General features: G+C 32.3%; 1 protein-coding gene across 1 annotated transcript; it reads right to left on the bottom strand.

Moving 5' to 3' along the window:
- Nucleotides 1-7,594: 7,594 nt before the first annotated feature.
- On the bottom strand, nucleotides 7,595-8,845 carry LOC108485884 (ethylene-responsive transcription factor ERF014). The gene has a single exon (XM_017789730.2). The coding sequence runs from the start codon at nucleotides 8,615-8,617 to the stop codon at nucleotides 7,967-7,969; it is 651 nt and encodes a 216-aa protein (XP_017645219.1). The 5' UTR covers nucleotides 8,618-8,845; the 3' UTR covers nucleotides 7,595-7,966.
- Between the last annotated feature and the right edge of the window lie 5,348 nt (nucleotides 8,846-14,193).

Below are 14,193 nucleotides of genomic sequence, written 5' to 3'. Positions count from 1 at the left end.
ACTTGTTTGACATGGGTAATGGAAGTAGAGATGACATCGTCGAAAGATCGAAACATTACCTTTTCCGAACAAAACTTAGATGAAAATATCCTAGTACTAATACACAACATCAATGGGTTCGACATGATGTGGATGAAGATATTTACTAATAATGATGTAGTAAGATTTTACAATTTTTAATTATATGTAATATTATAATTTTAATCTTTGTCATGTTATATAATTTAACTATTTTATATGTACTACTATTGTTGTAATTTGTTACTAAAACTTTAATTATTTTATGTGTATTGCAGAAAAATACGTAGAAGAAGAGTACGAGATTTAAGTATTGTCCGAATACTCCAAATTCGGAAGAAAGAAATAGTGAACAATGCAGCAGGTTGTTGGATCTTCGAATGTGCGGAGACACTTGATGAGCTGAAGAATTTCAAAGTAATATTATGTTCATTTTACATGTGTTGACTTTTATTATTGAATTATTTGTCAATTTTACTATAATAATAGTATATCATTTTTCAAATTGAAAGTGGTGGGACGCCTTGCAGAGTTCGAGGACGACGCTACTTAGAGATTTATATGACTTAGATCCCGTCGAACGTGTTAAAGTAAGTAGAAATACTCATGGTCACTGTTGGATCTGAAGCTCGACTTTTAGCAGGCTATTTGGGCATTTTAGCATGAAATGCAAATATGTTGCCCATCAACTACGAATCATGGCATCACATGCCTGATAGCAACAAAAACCAGGCTCTCGCTAATATTAAGGTAATAAAATGTGAATGCAATTTATAATACTTTGGTTTAAGTTTCATTTATATTTACATTCTAAACTTATGTTTTTTTAGGAGAGATTTGCTTTAGAAGTCTCCGATGATTATATCAAGAAGGCATTAGGTAAAAGATGGAGAGACAATAAAAGCACTTTAAAGAAACAATATTTTAAGAAAGACATAAGCCTCGAGGAAAAACTGAGAAATGTTCCGCCAGGAATGCTGAGGTATCAATGGGAAGATGCGGTTAGATTTTGGAATTCAAAGAAAGGAGAGGTATTGCGTATTTCCAAACTCTTATATATAGTGTTTACTATATACGTAATAATAATTTTATTATGTATGACCGTGAGCGAGTTGGAACAAGCAAGCAAAAACAAAAATTCACGCATTACCAGCGAGGTCGAGAAGTTTTGCTTCAGAATGAGGCCGAGGTATTATGAATTTATTAATTCTTTCAAATATTAATAACTTTCGTTATTAAATAATATTCTTACTACTATATTGTAGGAAGTCAAATCCGGACAAAAGTTGGACGCCTTCACTTTTTGAGATTACGATAGGAAGAAAGATGGATCTCCTATGACATCCAAGTGGAGAAATTATGGTATATTCACTTAATAATATTTGATTTATTTTAAATATTTATAATCTTTAATTATAATTGTTTAATTCAATTCATCATTAGTAGTTTTAAAAATGTTAAGTTATGTTGCATTTCTTTTTATTATATATTTCGTTTCTAACTCTTTAATTGATTTTTAGGAGAAACTAAAGGAGAAGAAGGCGGAATATGAAGCGATTGCTTCGAGTGATAGTTCTGTTAATCTTGAGAACATTGATAATGAATTATCACCAAGTTTTGGGTCTGAAAGGTACGGTCGGGTTCAATTTCAAGGATCCGTGTTACCCCGACCCAATATTTTGGATCCGGCTCCCAAGAATACATGCCTTCCTAAGTCAAGCTCAAGTCAAGTTCGGAGGTTAAGAGACCAGATAGTTCAGATGCAAGCGAACATCATTGAACAAATTGCCGAGGTTCAACGAAAATATGAAGAACTCCAAGAACAACTTAGAGTAGAGGCAGAGAGAGGGGAGGCAGGCTGCAATGAGAGAGGCGAGGCATGAGCGATGGTAGCGAACGAGCAAAAAGTACGATGACCTCCACCTACTGACTTCAAAGAGATGATGCATATGTTTCAACAATCGCAAAAGCCATTGCCTTAGACATTAGTTTTCTTATTGTAAGAATGTTTTTAAGTTTTGTCACGTTTAACATTATTGTAAAAATATTTTAAATTATACTTTATTATTAATTATATCATATATATTTAGTTAAATTTGAAGTATCATTTAGAATTAATATTTTTGGTTGTATTTTTATGTTAAATGTCTTTGTTTTTGGTGCATTTTATATTATATTTGTTGTATTTGGTTGGATTTTAATGCAGAAGGGTGGATATTGGTGAAAAAATACTACAAATCGCCAAATTTAGCGGCGTTTGTAAAAAAGCGCCGCTAAAAGCCTTGACCTTTAGCGGCTGTTACCACAAATGCCGCTAAAAGTCTTGACCTTTAGCTTTTTCCACAAATGCCGCTAAAAGCCTTGACCTTTAGCGGCGCTTTTCCAAACGCCGCTAAAAGCCTTGACCTTTAGCGCTTTTTTTCAATAAACGCCACAAATTTTTGTATGCTACATATAGCAGCGTTTTTTGCGTGTTTTAGAAAGCGCTAAAAAGTTTTAGTGGCGCCTAGAAGCGCCACTAAAGGCTAAAAAAGCGCCGCTAAAAGTCTGCTTTTCAGTAGTGAACTCATAATTTATTAAATAACTAAAGCCCAGTTGATCTTAATCAGTATTTGATCACTTTTAATTTTTTAATTTTATGATAAAAAATAATAGCATACCATTATTCTTATTATATGTATATATATTTAAGTCCATAATCTAATATTTTTCATTTAAGTCTATTGTCTAACATTTTCATTTTCTTAATTGAAGAAACCGAGAAGAATTTGAGAAATTAAATGAAAATCTTATGTTGAAAAATAACTTATAACAAAAAGTTAAAACAAAAATTGAATTGCCCTATTCGTGGTTTTATCAAATCTAAAAGCAGAACAGGAACAAAAAGAAACAATAAAGAAAAAAAATAACTTACAAATAAAATAAAAACAATATGTGATCTTAAAAAATCATCCTATTCAACATAACTAAAACTTTTTTACATATAATAATTAGGATTGAAAGATGGCTAATATTTTAAATATACTAGATTAAGGTATATCCACAATGTAAGTGAAAAATGTGAAAATATATGTTGAGTCCAAAAACGATATCTGCTAGTAGAAAATGAGCAGTGCCTACTTAAAACAATTCCAATTGCTTTAGGCACCAACAGCAGAAAATGAAGAAAACTAAACATACAATATATTTACGGATTTTGATTTTCCTACATCTGTAGGGCCTAGCCCAAGGAAAATATCCACTATCCTAGCTCTAGTACAACAAGTGTACAATATCTAGACACCTCTTCTCTAAGTTTTCCCCTAAAAACTTAGGACCTAAACCAAGTCACGTACTTGATTATTTTACTCTATGAACTCAAAAAGACGTCCATCAATGAACAAGAAATAAGTGCTCTCAATTCAGTACATAACCTATGCAAGTCTCAACAATATAAAAGTAATTGTGACTTGCTAACATACTATATCATTTACAATTAATCTTCTTTCAAGATAGACAAGAAATAAGTGCTTCAAGATTATTTAGGTAATTTAGAAAGGTAACAAACTCACTAATATGAGCTTTAATGGACTCACCTTCGACCATTCTAAACGTGTAGAGACATTGTTTTAGGAACTAACTTGTTGGCAAGGGATTTCGTCATATATAAGGCTTCTAGTTTCCTCTATAACGCAAATGTTGTTTTCTCCATCGAAACCTCTTGTAACACATTATTCGTGAGGCATAATTGAATAGCAGATAGAGCCTTTTCATCAAGCTCTTGCCATTCTGACTGATCCATATTCGCGGGCTTCTTCCCTATAATGACCTTTTTCAGACCGTTTTGACCCAATATTGTTGTCATTCAAACTTGCTACAAATTGAAATTTGCAATTCCATCAAACTTCTCAATGTCAAATCTTCTTGTTGTCATCTCTAAACGATTTGAATTTAGAAATCGAATCAAGCTCTGATATCAGTTTGTTGGGCATAAACCCATGTAAGCAACGAACAAGAATAATAAAGAAGAAATTAAAAATATCGAACACACAAACTTACGTGGAAAAACTCCATAAAAGAGGATAAAAAACCACATGCAAATAGAGATTTCACTAATATAAAAGAAGTACAAAGATGGAGAGGATCAAAATAAGGAAAACTCGAAACCCCAAAAGAAAAAACCCTTCAAACTCAAAAACACATAATTCTCTCAATTTGTATATTTTTTGTTGTTTTAAACCTAGGGTAACTAAGTTCTATTTATAGGCTGAAACTTGTAGCATTTATGACTAGAATATTCTTAGGTTAATCAAAGTTTAATGGGAAACTAAAACAGAGAAGAAAAATTAAAAAAAAAATTAAAAACACGTCGCAATGTGGTGTTTGTGTCATCGGGACAAATAACGATCACATTGTTGAGGTGAAGACATTTCTTCTAGTCGGGACGAAGAGTCTTCCCTCATCACGATGTCACTCACTGTTTTGGACAAAATATGAGGCATACTTTCACATCAAGAAATCTGTGAATAAATTGAATAAATTCTGAAGAACATTGCATCAATTCTGAAGAAAATTGCTCTTCAATCCTATTCAACTAAAAAAAAAAAAGAAAAGAAGAAAGATTAAACTTATTTTCAAGATCAAGTTTAGAAAGTCCCTAAAGCAGAATCATCTATCTAAGGTAAAGTCTAAATAACCATTAGAAAAAATCTCTTCTCAATCTGATTGCATCAACACAAAGGAGATAAAACTCACTCTTCAAAATCAAGTCTTAATTACCCTTGAAATATATTCAACCATCCAAGATCAATTCTTGAAAACCATTGGATCCAAACTCTCTCCAAACCTATTTTCAAGATCAAGTATCTCTAGCCCTTAAAAAAACTTCATTGGTTCAAGATCAAGTCTTGAAGACCTTTGAATCCAAATCAAATCAAATTCTCAAGCAATTAACGCTCTAAATCCGTTTTCAAGATCAAGTCACAAAAATCCTTGAAGCAACCCACATCCCTTCCAAGATCAAATCTAGACAACCATTGGAACGAAGCTCCATTGAAAAAAGAATCATAATTTCATAAACAAAATTTCATTAATTGGTTCCAAATTTTTAGGTTTTTTTAAGTTGAAGCCTTACCATTGGCTTTTATTGTTTTTATACAAAAAGATAAAATTTCCCTCATAGTAATATAGTTTACTCTGTAAAAAAAAATTTTAATCATTTCAGAATCGAATTAATACTTGATTGACTTATGATATTAAATCAATCAAAGATTTTAAAATGATACAGATATATTAATAAAAAATCCATTAATAGTGTATGAAAAAGAAATTGAATCATGAGTGTAAATCCGAAGGTTGTGTAAATAAATATCTCCATTATTGCTTTTTAAACAAATTTAGCTTAATTAATGTTGTTTGTCTTAATGAGTCCAAACCCCGTATCATTGCTGTCACGACCAATGTTGGATCTTTCTTTTTGTAAGAAGAAGGAAAGATTCCTTAAAAAATGAAATATAATGAGGACAAGAAAAAGCATAACTTCCATTTTTAAGTTAATTCAATTACATCAATCAATCTACATTTTTAAATTTATACAAAACGATTTAAAACTAGCTTGAAAAAAGAAATTCGAATTTCTTTTTTAGTAATTTTAGGAGATTATTGAAAAAGAAAAAGAAAAAGAAAAAGAAAGGACCCATTTGCTGAACAAAGATTAAATTAAGACATTAATAAATTTAGGGGAATACTCAAATCTCTGATTGAGTGATGTTCTAAAAATCACATGTTTGTGTTCTCAATAATTTATAGCCTTTTTAAATTGTTCTGTAGGAATTTTCATGTGCTTGACTTAAACCTTCTTCATCCCTCATCTAGTAATTCACGTATGGTATCATATTCTGGGAACATTTTCTTATTATAATTGTATTCAAAGTAAAATTTTAATAACATTAATAATTCGTATGGTAACACATTCACAGATTCAAAATATTTATTTTTATCAAGACAAATTATAAGAATTGTAATATCTTTTTAAATGAGGTTTCAGTTTGAATATTATGATAGAAAAATCAAGATTTAATGCAACTATTGAATACTAAAATTTTAAATAAATTTATTTTTTTATCATATTATTCTTTCATATTATATTTATATCACATATCATATTCAAAATTTACTTAAAAAATTCCAAACAATAAACCCTAATATCTCATATTGGAGACAGAGATGGAAGGTATCAAGTATAAACAAATACAATGTATAGGGAAATATATAGGGGATGGGACCCCATGCCTTCCATTTCACAAGGAGACATGACATCTGAAATCTTTGGCTTCAGCCAAATGGTTCAGACACTTGATGATCAGATTCAAAACATTTGCCCAAATGTAATAATTCCATCACTCATGACCCATATCCATCATTTCTTGGTTTTGCTCATCTTTATTTAAGACCCCAGGGAGCAGTAGCTATTTAATTTAATTTTTTTTACAGATAAATATTTATAAATTTGTTGAGGGTAGGTTGGATTTGGACCTTCAATTGAAGGTATTATTTTATTGAGGGTTTTGTTTTTCTAATTTTAAGGGGAGCTTAAAGGAGTTTTTAGAATTTTGAGAGTATTTAACCTTAGGTATTGAAGTCTTGGTTGATGATTTAGTCCCCACAGACGCAACATGTATCATTAATATTTCTGACAATACTGACACTTTTTCTGTAAGCTTGCAAATCGTATTTGCATCAACTAAGGTGCTTCCTAAACTCTGTGAACCCCTTTGAGTTCTCCTTGAAGTACAAAAGATGAAATCCCCAAGTAAGACAATAATTTTCGTTGAGGATCCGAGGCCAACCTCCTTTCAACAAAATTACTATTATTTTTCTTAGAAAAATCCAAACTTAAAAAGTTCTTAAGCTTCTAGCAGTATTTGCTCACTCAGGCAGTTAAAGGGTTTATTGTTAGAACCAAGTTAAATTTGGGTTGGACTCATGCATATATAATAACAATGACATACGTAGTTGTATTTAAGCTTGATTAGAAAAATGAGTTTCAAATTATCTAAATTCGACCATAGTGATAAATAGTTAACTCCAGCCCATTTAGGCTTTCTCATTCTTTTATATTTTTTAAAAATATAGTTATTTTCCTCATCCTAATTATAAAAATCATAATTTTTTATTTAACATTAACTAATTACATACATTTTACTATCATTAAAATTTTCTTTTATTAAATTTCTAAATATAAACAATATAAGACTCCATAAATTCTTTTAGGAAGCCAGACTTGAATAATAAATTTTTGAAAGATTAAAATATAATTTTATGATGTATTAATTTATAGTTTCATCAATTCTTAAGGGATTAAACATAATTTTCTTTATTTTGAACAATTTTACCATAAATTAATTTTAAATTTAATCATTTAATAAGGAATTATATAACAAATTTTCGTTGATACTATATTATTATATTTAATTTTTATACGTAATATAAAGGGAAAACTTATCTAGGCTTAAATCTATATTTTTTCTCAACCTATCCGATTTCAAGAGAGGTTTGGAGTTTGGATGATTAGCTATAGGTATAGATATTAAGCAACTTTTTTTTCTTCTCTTATTGTTATTGATAACATTGAATATATATTTGACACACTTCATTTTCATAATTTACACATAAATTGATTATACTGAAAATGAAATCCCCCATTTGAGGTTCCTATTGTCATCTTCATGTGGAATTTCTTTTCCTAACTGAAAGTATGAAAAAAAGAAAAAAGGATTTTGGTCATTGTCTGTAACATCTTCAAGCCCAAGAAGATCATTCGATGAAGAGAAAACCAAATGAAAAAAAAAAGAATGGTGTAATATATAAATAATGAAATCAAATGAACAAAATGAATGGTGTAATATATGGTAGTACTAATTAACGACTTGACTTTGTTTTTGTGTTTGGGTTTTTTTTTTTTTTTTTTTTAGCAAAAACTCCATAGACGAATATCGCCAGCTTCCTCATAAAGATCATCGATCGTTGTCATGGACGGTGGATCAAATGGGGTTACATTAAAAACCTGATCACCGAACTTGGGAGATTGCATTTGCAGGCTGTCAAAAGAGTACCATGGTTCCATCATAGAAACAGGCTCGTCCACAAGAGCTTGTATAAAGAACACATCATCATCGACTTGATTAGATTGTGAGGAAGTGTTGGAGGATGTGGAGGGCGCAAGTGGTGGAGATATTAGCGGGGTGGCAGCGGCGGCGGGATTGTCATCAACAAAGCTATTCGCAGCAGCTGCAGCGACCCTTTGGATTGACTTGGGAGACATTATGGTATCGGGAATGTAATGGGAGGATGTAAGTGGGAAGTTGAGATTTGCTGAGGAACCTTTGAGGCATAAAAGTGCAGCATCATAGGCTCTAGCAGCTGCTTCTGGTGTTGAATACGACCCTAACCAAATCCTTGTTTTCTGATTTGGGGCCCTAATCTCTGACACCCATGAACCCCAGCTCCTCATTCTTACACCCTTGTACTTCTTTTTGCATAATGATGATGGTGGTGATGATGATGATGGTGCCATTTGCTTTGACTGAGGTGGTTGGATCTTGTGCTCAGTCTTCACCATTGGCAAAGTCTGCAGATTGCAGAATACTGAAGCAATGCTTTAATAGAAGGATGAAACGTGCTTTGTGTAGCTTTTGGGTTTGGGTTCTTTGTTCTTTTTTTCTTTCTAAAGTGATGAAAGCAATGAAATAATGATACAAGAACTGAATGTGGGGGAGAAAAGAAGGATGTTGCTTTACTATTTATAGATGGAGGGGAGACTTGGGTTTTCACACTTGGAAAGATCCATTTGGTCAATAAGTATGGTTCCACATATGAATATATATGGACATGGCTGACAGAAATTAATTACTTTCCTGCTTCATGGTAAAACCCCACAGTTCTCTCCATTGTCTGCAGGTATAATTAATATTTTCTACCAAACATGTGGAATTCAAATATGATTAATAAGAACTGTCAATTTGCAAACTTTTAATGGAAATGGGAGTTGACATTGAATTTTAACTTTAATCTTTAACACCCTTAATCCTTCCCTTGTAGGAAATGATATCTTATGACAAAAAAATAGATTATATAAGGCAAAAATAGAAAACCCTTTTGTTTAATTAATGTAATCATGTGAGTTAAAAAGAAAGAAAAAGAGGGAAACATAGGATTCTTCATAGGCAACTTCCAGGATCTGCAGGCTTTATTTTTAATGAGCTTTTTGGTGTGCTGTAATGCATATAAAATTGTAAGGTAAATTACACTCTTAATCACTAAATTATGGATAATTTTTATTTTAGTCATTTAATTATAAAAAGTTTTAAAATAGTCATTAAATTATTGAAAGTTTTCAAAGTCACTAGGCTACTAAAATCGTTGTTGTGTGGCCTTTTTTGTTCGCATTACCTGCACCAATCGAAAGCTCTCGTTCTACTTTTTTTTCTTTGGTTTAATTTTTTCCATGAAACAATTTTGAACATTATAAATCTGCGAATTAAAATTCAAACAACTTTCTTTTTTGATCTTCAACATTGACCGTCAGATCAACTTAGATCTAAAGTATGTTCTTCTATTTGTCAATAGGTAGTGATCTATCATATTGATCGTCGAATCGTTTCTTGGAGCTCGTTAGCTAGACTTTTTTTAAGAAAAAATTAACAACCCAGTGGCTTCAGTGACTTAAATTAAAACTTTTAAATAATTCAGTAATCATTTTATAACTTTTTAAAGTTGAATTATCAAAATGAAATCTTATCAATAATTTTATGACTAATTGTGTAGTTTAACCAAGAAAAGAAATGGTGACAAAGTTAAATTAACACATCAGTCAAGATTAGAAACGTGCTGTCTAAATAGTAGAACTCTGTCGCATTGAGCAATCTAGAAAAAAGCAAAAACCAACAAAAAAAAAAAAAAAAGAGAAAAAAGAACAGCTGTTGCTGCTCTGTCACACTGCTCTCAAACCGCGTCTCTTTGCCTTCCATGCAATACTTCAAAATTCTCACTCTTTTCCGACAAAGTAAAAAAGTTAAGGTTAAAAATTGGAGATAAAATTAATAAATTTTAAAGAGTTATGTTAAAATTTTTAAATTAAATTATTTATAAATATAAAGAATATATTTTATTTAATAAATTAATTAAATGACTTCAATTAAATTATTAATTTTTAAGAGAAATTAAAAGTAAATTTTATTCACTTCATAGAGAGTAGGCAAAATGTGTTAAAGATAAAATAGTGTCTTTTAACTCGATAATTGTAAAAACTTTTTTATTTGTTAGGATAAATTAATATTTTCCTTTTAATTTAATAATTTGTTCATTTTAGTATTAAATTTTCTTTCCCATGTAAATATTGAAATTTGATAGCTTTTTTTAATCTATTCCTAAATTAGAATTTTGTTAAGGTATGATGATATAGTACTTCAAGATTACAACGGGTCATCACTTGAAAATTTTAATTTTTTTAAAAAATAAAATTTCTTTATAATTTTCAACAACTCTTTGTATCTTTTAAATTTTATATAATTTTTTTTACTTTTCAAATGATGACGTTGTATAATCTTATAATATAACATCATCATACTTTAATGAAATTTAAGTTTAGAGACTAAATTAAGAAAAATTATCAAGCTAATAACCAAAATAGACATCTTTAACGGGCACAATTATTATGGAGTTCAATGGTAAGACTGTTGAATTTAATTTTTATGATTTGTTAGAACATCCTAGTGAAGTGTGTCTCATGTATGCAATGAGGATACAATTAGTTCTGTGACACAAGATTATTTGAACTTGCACAATGAAATTGAATCAATTCTATTACGTTGCAGGAAAAATCGAGTCAACTTGGAGAAATTCTTGTGGTTGAAGAAAAATTGTGGGATCCACTGTACAAAACGGATGTACTAAAAGCCTCTAAAGGATGACACCGATAACACAAAATTACCACCCGTTTATCTTGAGCTTTGGTCGCCTATTTTGCAAGCACTAACATGGGAATCAACACCACTATTTGATCGCTTTGGTCTCCTTAACTTCTTATCAGAAGACCATCGAAAGCTTCAACCTCAAGATGTGGAAGAAATTTAGATTACATATACGACTTGAGCCAAACAATGAAAAATGTTGAGCCAACGATATTAAGCAAAAACACTTTTTGAGAGGCAACCTTATTTTATTTTATTTTCTTATTTATTTGAATAATTTTATTTATCTTTATTTTTTTTTGTTCTAGTTATTTCTAAGAGTTGAATTGATATATGATCATTGTTGTTTCAATAGGGTCGGAAGCGTGCAAATTATTGTACTAAAAAATCACACAAAGTTCAATTCCCAGGGAAGAGAGGTGGATCACAAGGATCTCTTAAATACCAAGTCTTTCCTTAGTCAGAATATCCCTTTTATAGTAATTTAATAGCACAATTAAATACTACTATTATACCCTCAAATATTGAAAGAAAAATAGGACAAGAAAGAACACAAGAGTTTTAACGAGATTCGATAAATTATACCTACGCCCTCGGCACTAACACCGATGATAACTTTACTATCTCCAAAATATTACAAACAAATAGAATTCCTTAAGAATTCTCAAATGGGAGAAGAGAGAAAACTAAGAGAGAAAGATTGGTTGGGATGATTGAAATGAGAAATGGTTAGGCCTATTTATAGTTAAGGCTCGGGGACTAACTTGCAAATGGCCTAAAAAATTAGGGACCAAAATTGCAATTATCCCATTCAACTTTAAACAAGTTGCTTGCCACTTTTTTTCTTTCGGTGCCAATTGCACCTCCCACCACCCACCATTTTTGACTTTTCAACAATCTCCACCTTGAAGATTTGATTAGGATAATCACATCTTCACTTCTTTCAACTCCCAAATTCGATAAAGCTATCTTTTGTAATGCCTCCAAATGCGCTCTCGGCGCCATACACTGAAGGTGCTCAAATTCTCGGGATGTTAATCAAGTTCAAACAATGATTAAACTTGATTGTTGTTACCACTTTGGTCATCATATCTGCAGGATTATCTGCTGCCGGAATCTTCAAGTAGAATTTTTCCTTTTCAAAGACTTCCGCATAAAGTGATATCTTACGTCGATATGCTTGGTTCTTGAATGATAGACTTGATTTTTCGCTAAATGAATAGCGCTCTGACTGTCACAATATAGATTAATGTGACTTTGAACAACTCCCAAGTCTTTCAACAATCCATTAAGCCAAATAGCCTCCTTAATGCCTTCTCAGAATCGCCATATATTCCGCTTCGTAGTAGACACGATCAGAGATCGCAAGGTAGACTTCCAACTCACTGGGCTTTAGCAAGAGTAAACAGATACCCCGTAGTTGAACGACGTTTATCTAAATCACCAGCAAAGTCGGAATCAACATATCCGACTACAAACTGACCAAGTGCTTCATCCTGTTCAAAAATTAAACCAACATCTACGGTTTTTCGAAGATACCGTAGAATCCATTTCACAGCTTGCCAATGTCCTTTTCGGGATCATGCATATACCGCCACAACTCCAACAACTTGTGAAATGTCGGGCCAGTACACACCATCGCATACATCAAACTCCCAACTGCATTAGCATATGGGACTTTTGCCATATATTCTCTTTCTTCTTCGCTTTGGAGATAATTGAGCACTAAGTTTCAAATGAGAAGCAAGTGGGGTACTTACATGTTTAGTGTTTTCATTTACACCAAAACATTGTAATACCTTTTTCAGATATTGCTTCTGATTCAAACAAAGCTTGCCTCTCTGTCTATCTCTACTTATCTCCATGCCGAGAATCTTCTTGGCCTTACCTAGATCTTTCATCTCGAACTCTTGATTCAACCGAGCCTTCACTTATCTATCTCTTTTTGGCTCTTCGAAGCGATTAACATATCATCAACATACAAGAGTAGATAAATGAAAGATCCGTCATGTAGCTTCTGCAAATACACACAATTGTCATATTTGCTTCTTGTGTACTTTTGCCTTTTCATAAAGCTATCAAATCGCTTGTACCACTGCCTCGGGGATTGCTTCAATCCATATAGCGATTTGTTCAGCTTACAAACCCAATTTCTACCACCAGCATCTTTGTATCCTTCGAATGAGTCATATAGATCTCTCTTCTAACTCACCATGCAAGAAAGCCGTTTTAACATCAAGTTGAGCTAGCTCCAAATTCAACTGTGCTACCAAGGCCAACAAAATTCTAATGGAGGAATGCTTCACAACAGGGGAAAAAACATCATTGTAGTCAATTCCCTCCTTCTGAGCGTAGCCTTTAGCTACTAACCTTGCCTTGTAGCGAACATCTTTCTTGCTAGGAGATCCATCTTTCTTTGCGAATACCCACTTGCATCTGATTGCCCTTTTACCTTTCGGTAATTGCGCCAACTCCCAAGTATTGTTCTTCAGGAGAGATTGCATTTCTTCATCCATGGCGCTTTTCCATTTATCACTTTCTAAGCTTTGCATTGCTTCTTGATAAGTGATAGGAATATCATCATCAACAACGGGAAGGGCGTAGGCCACCATATCGATAATCGAGCGGGTTTACGAATTTCTCTCCTTGGCCTTGCAATCGCAATCGGTTCGGTGTACTTAATGGTTCTTGAGTCGAACCTCTTCAACCTCTAATTCCTCCATTGTGGTGGAGAATTAGACTTATTAACTGGGCAAATCCCCATCTGCTCAAACTCCACTGTTTTGGAGTACACTCCACCTTGTGGAGTATCGCTTGTCTGAATATCTTCATCTCGCTACCTTTTTCAATGTGGCGATTCATCAAAGGTAACATCTCTGCTATAGATCATTTTCTTTGTGCTTAAGCACCAAAGACGAAATCCTTCACTCCGTAAGTGATTCCCATAAAGAGAGCTTTCTTTGCCCTCGGATCTAACTTTGACTCCTTCACATGGTAATATGCGTGGATCCAAACACATGTAAGGAATCATAATCAGAGCCGGTTTTCCGCACCATACCTCCATAGGAGTTTTTCTTTCTAATGCAGATGATGGCAAACGATTAACAAGATGGCCAACAGATGTCACACCTCACCAAAATTGCTTGCCCAACCCAAAGATTGGACAACATACATCGAACTTTCTCCAAGAATGTTCGATTCATACGCTCTGCCACTCCATTCTGCA

The sequence above is a fragment of the Gossypium arboreum genome, chromosome 6, assembly GCF_025698485.1.
Source record: "Gossypium arboreum isolate Shixiya-1 chromosome 6, ASM2569848v2, whole genome shotgun sequence".
NCBI lineage: Eukaryota > Viridiplantae > Streptophyta > Magnoliopsida > Malvales > Malvaceae > Gossypium > Gossypium arboreum.
This window is presented reverse-complemented; position numbering and strand designations above follow the sequence as displayed.

Coding starts and splice junctions, on each gene's coding strand:
- LOC108485884 (XM_017789730.2), bottom strand. CDS start 8,617: ATGGTGAAGACTGAGCACAAGATCCAACCACCTCAGTCAAAGCAAATG.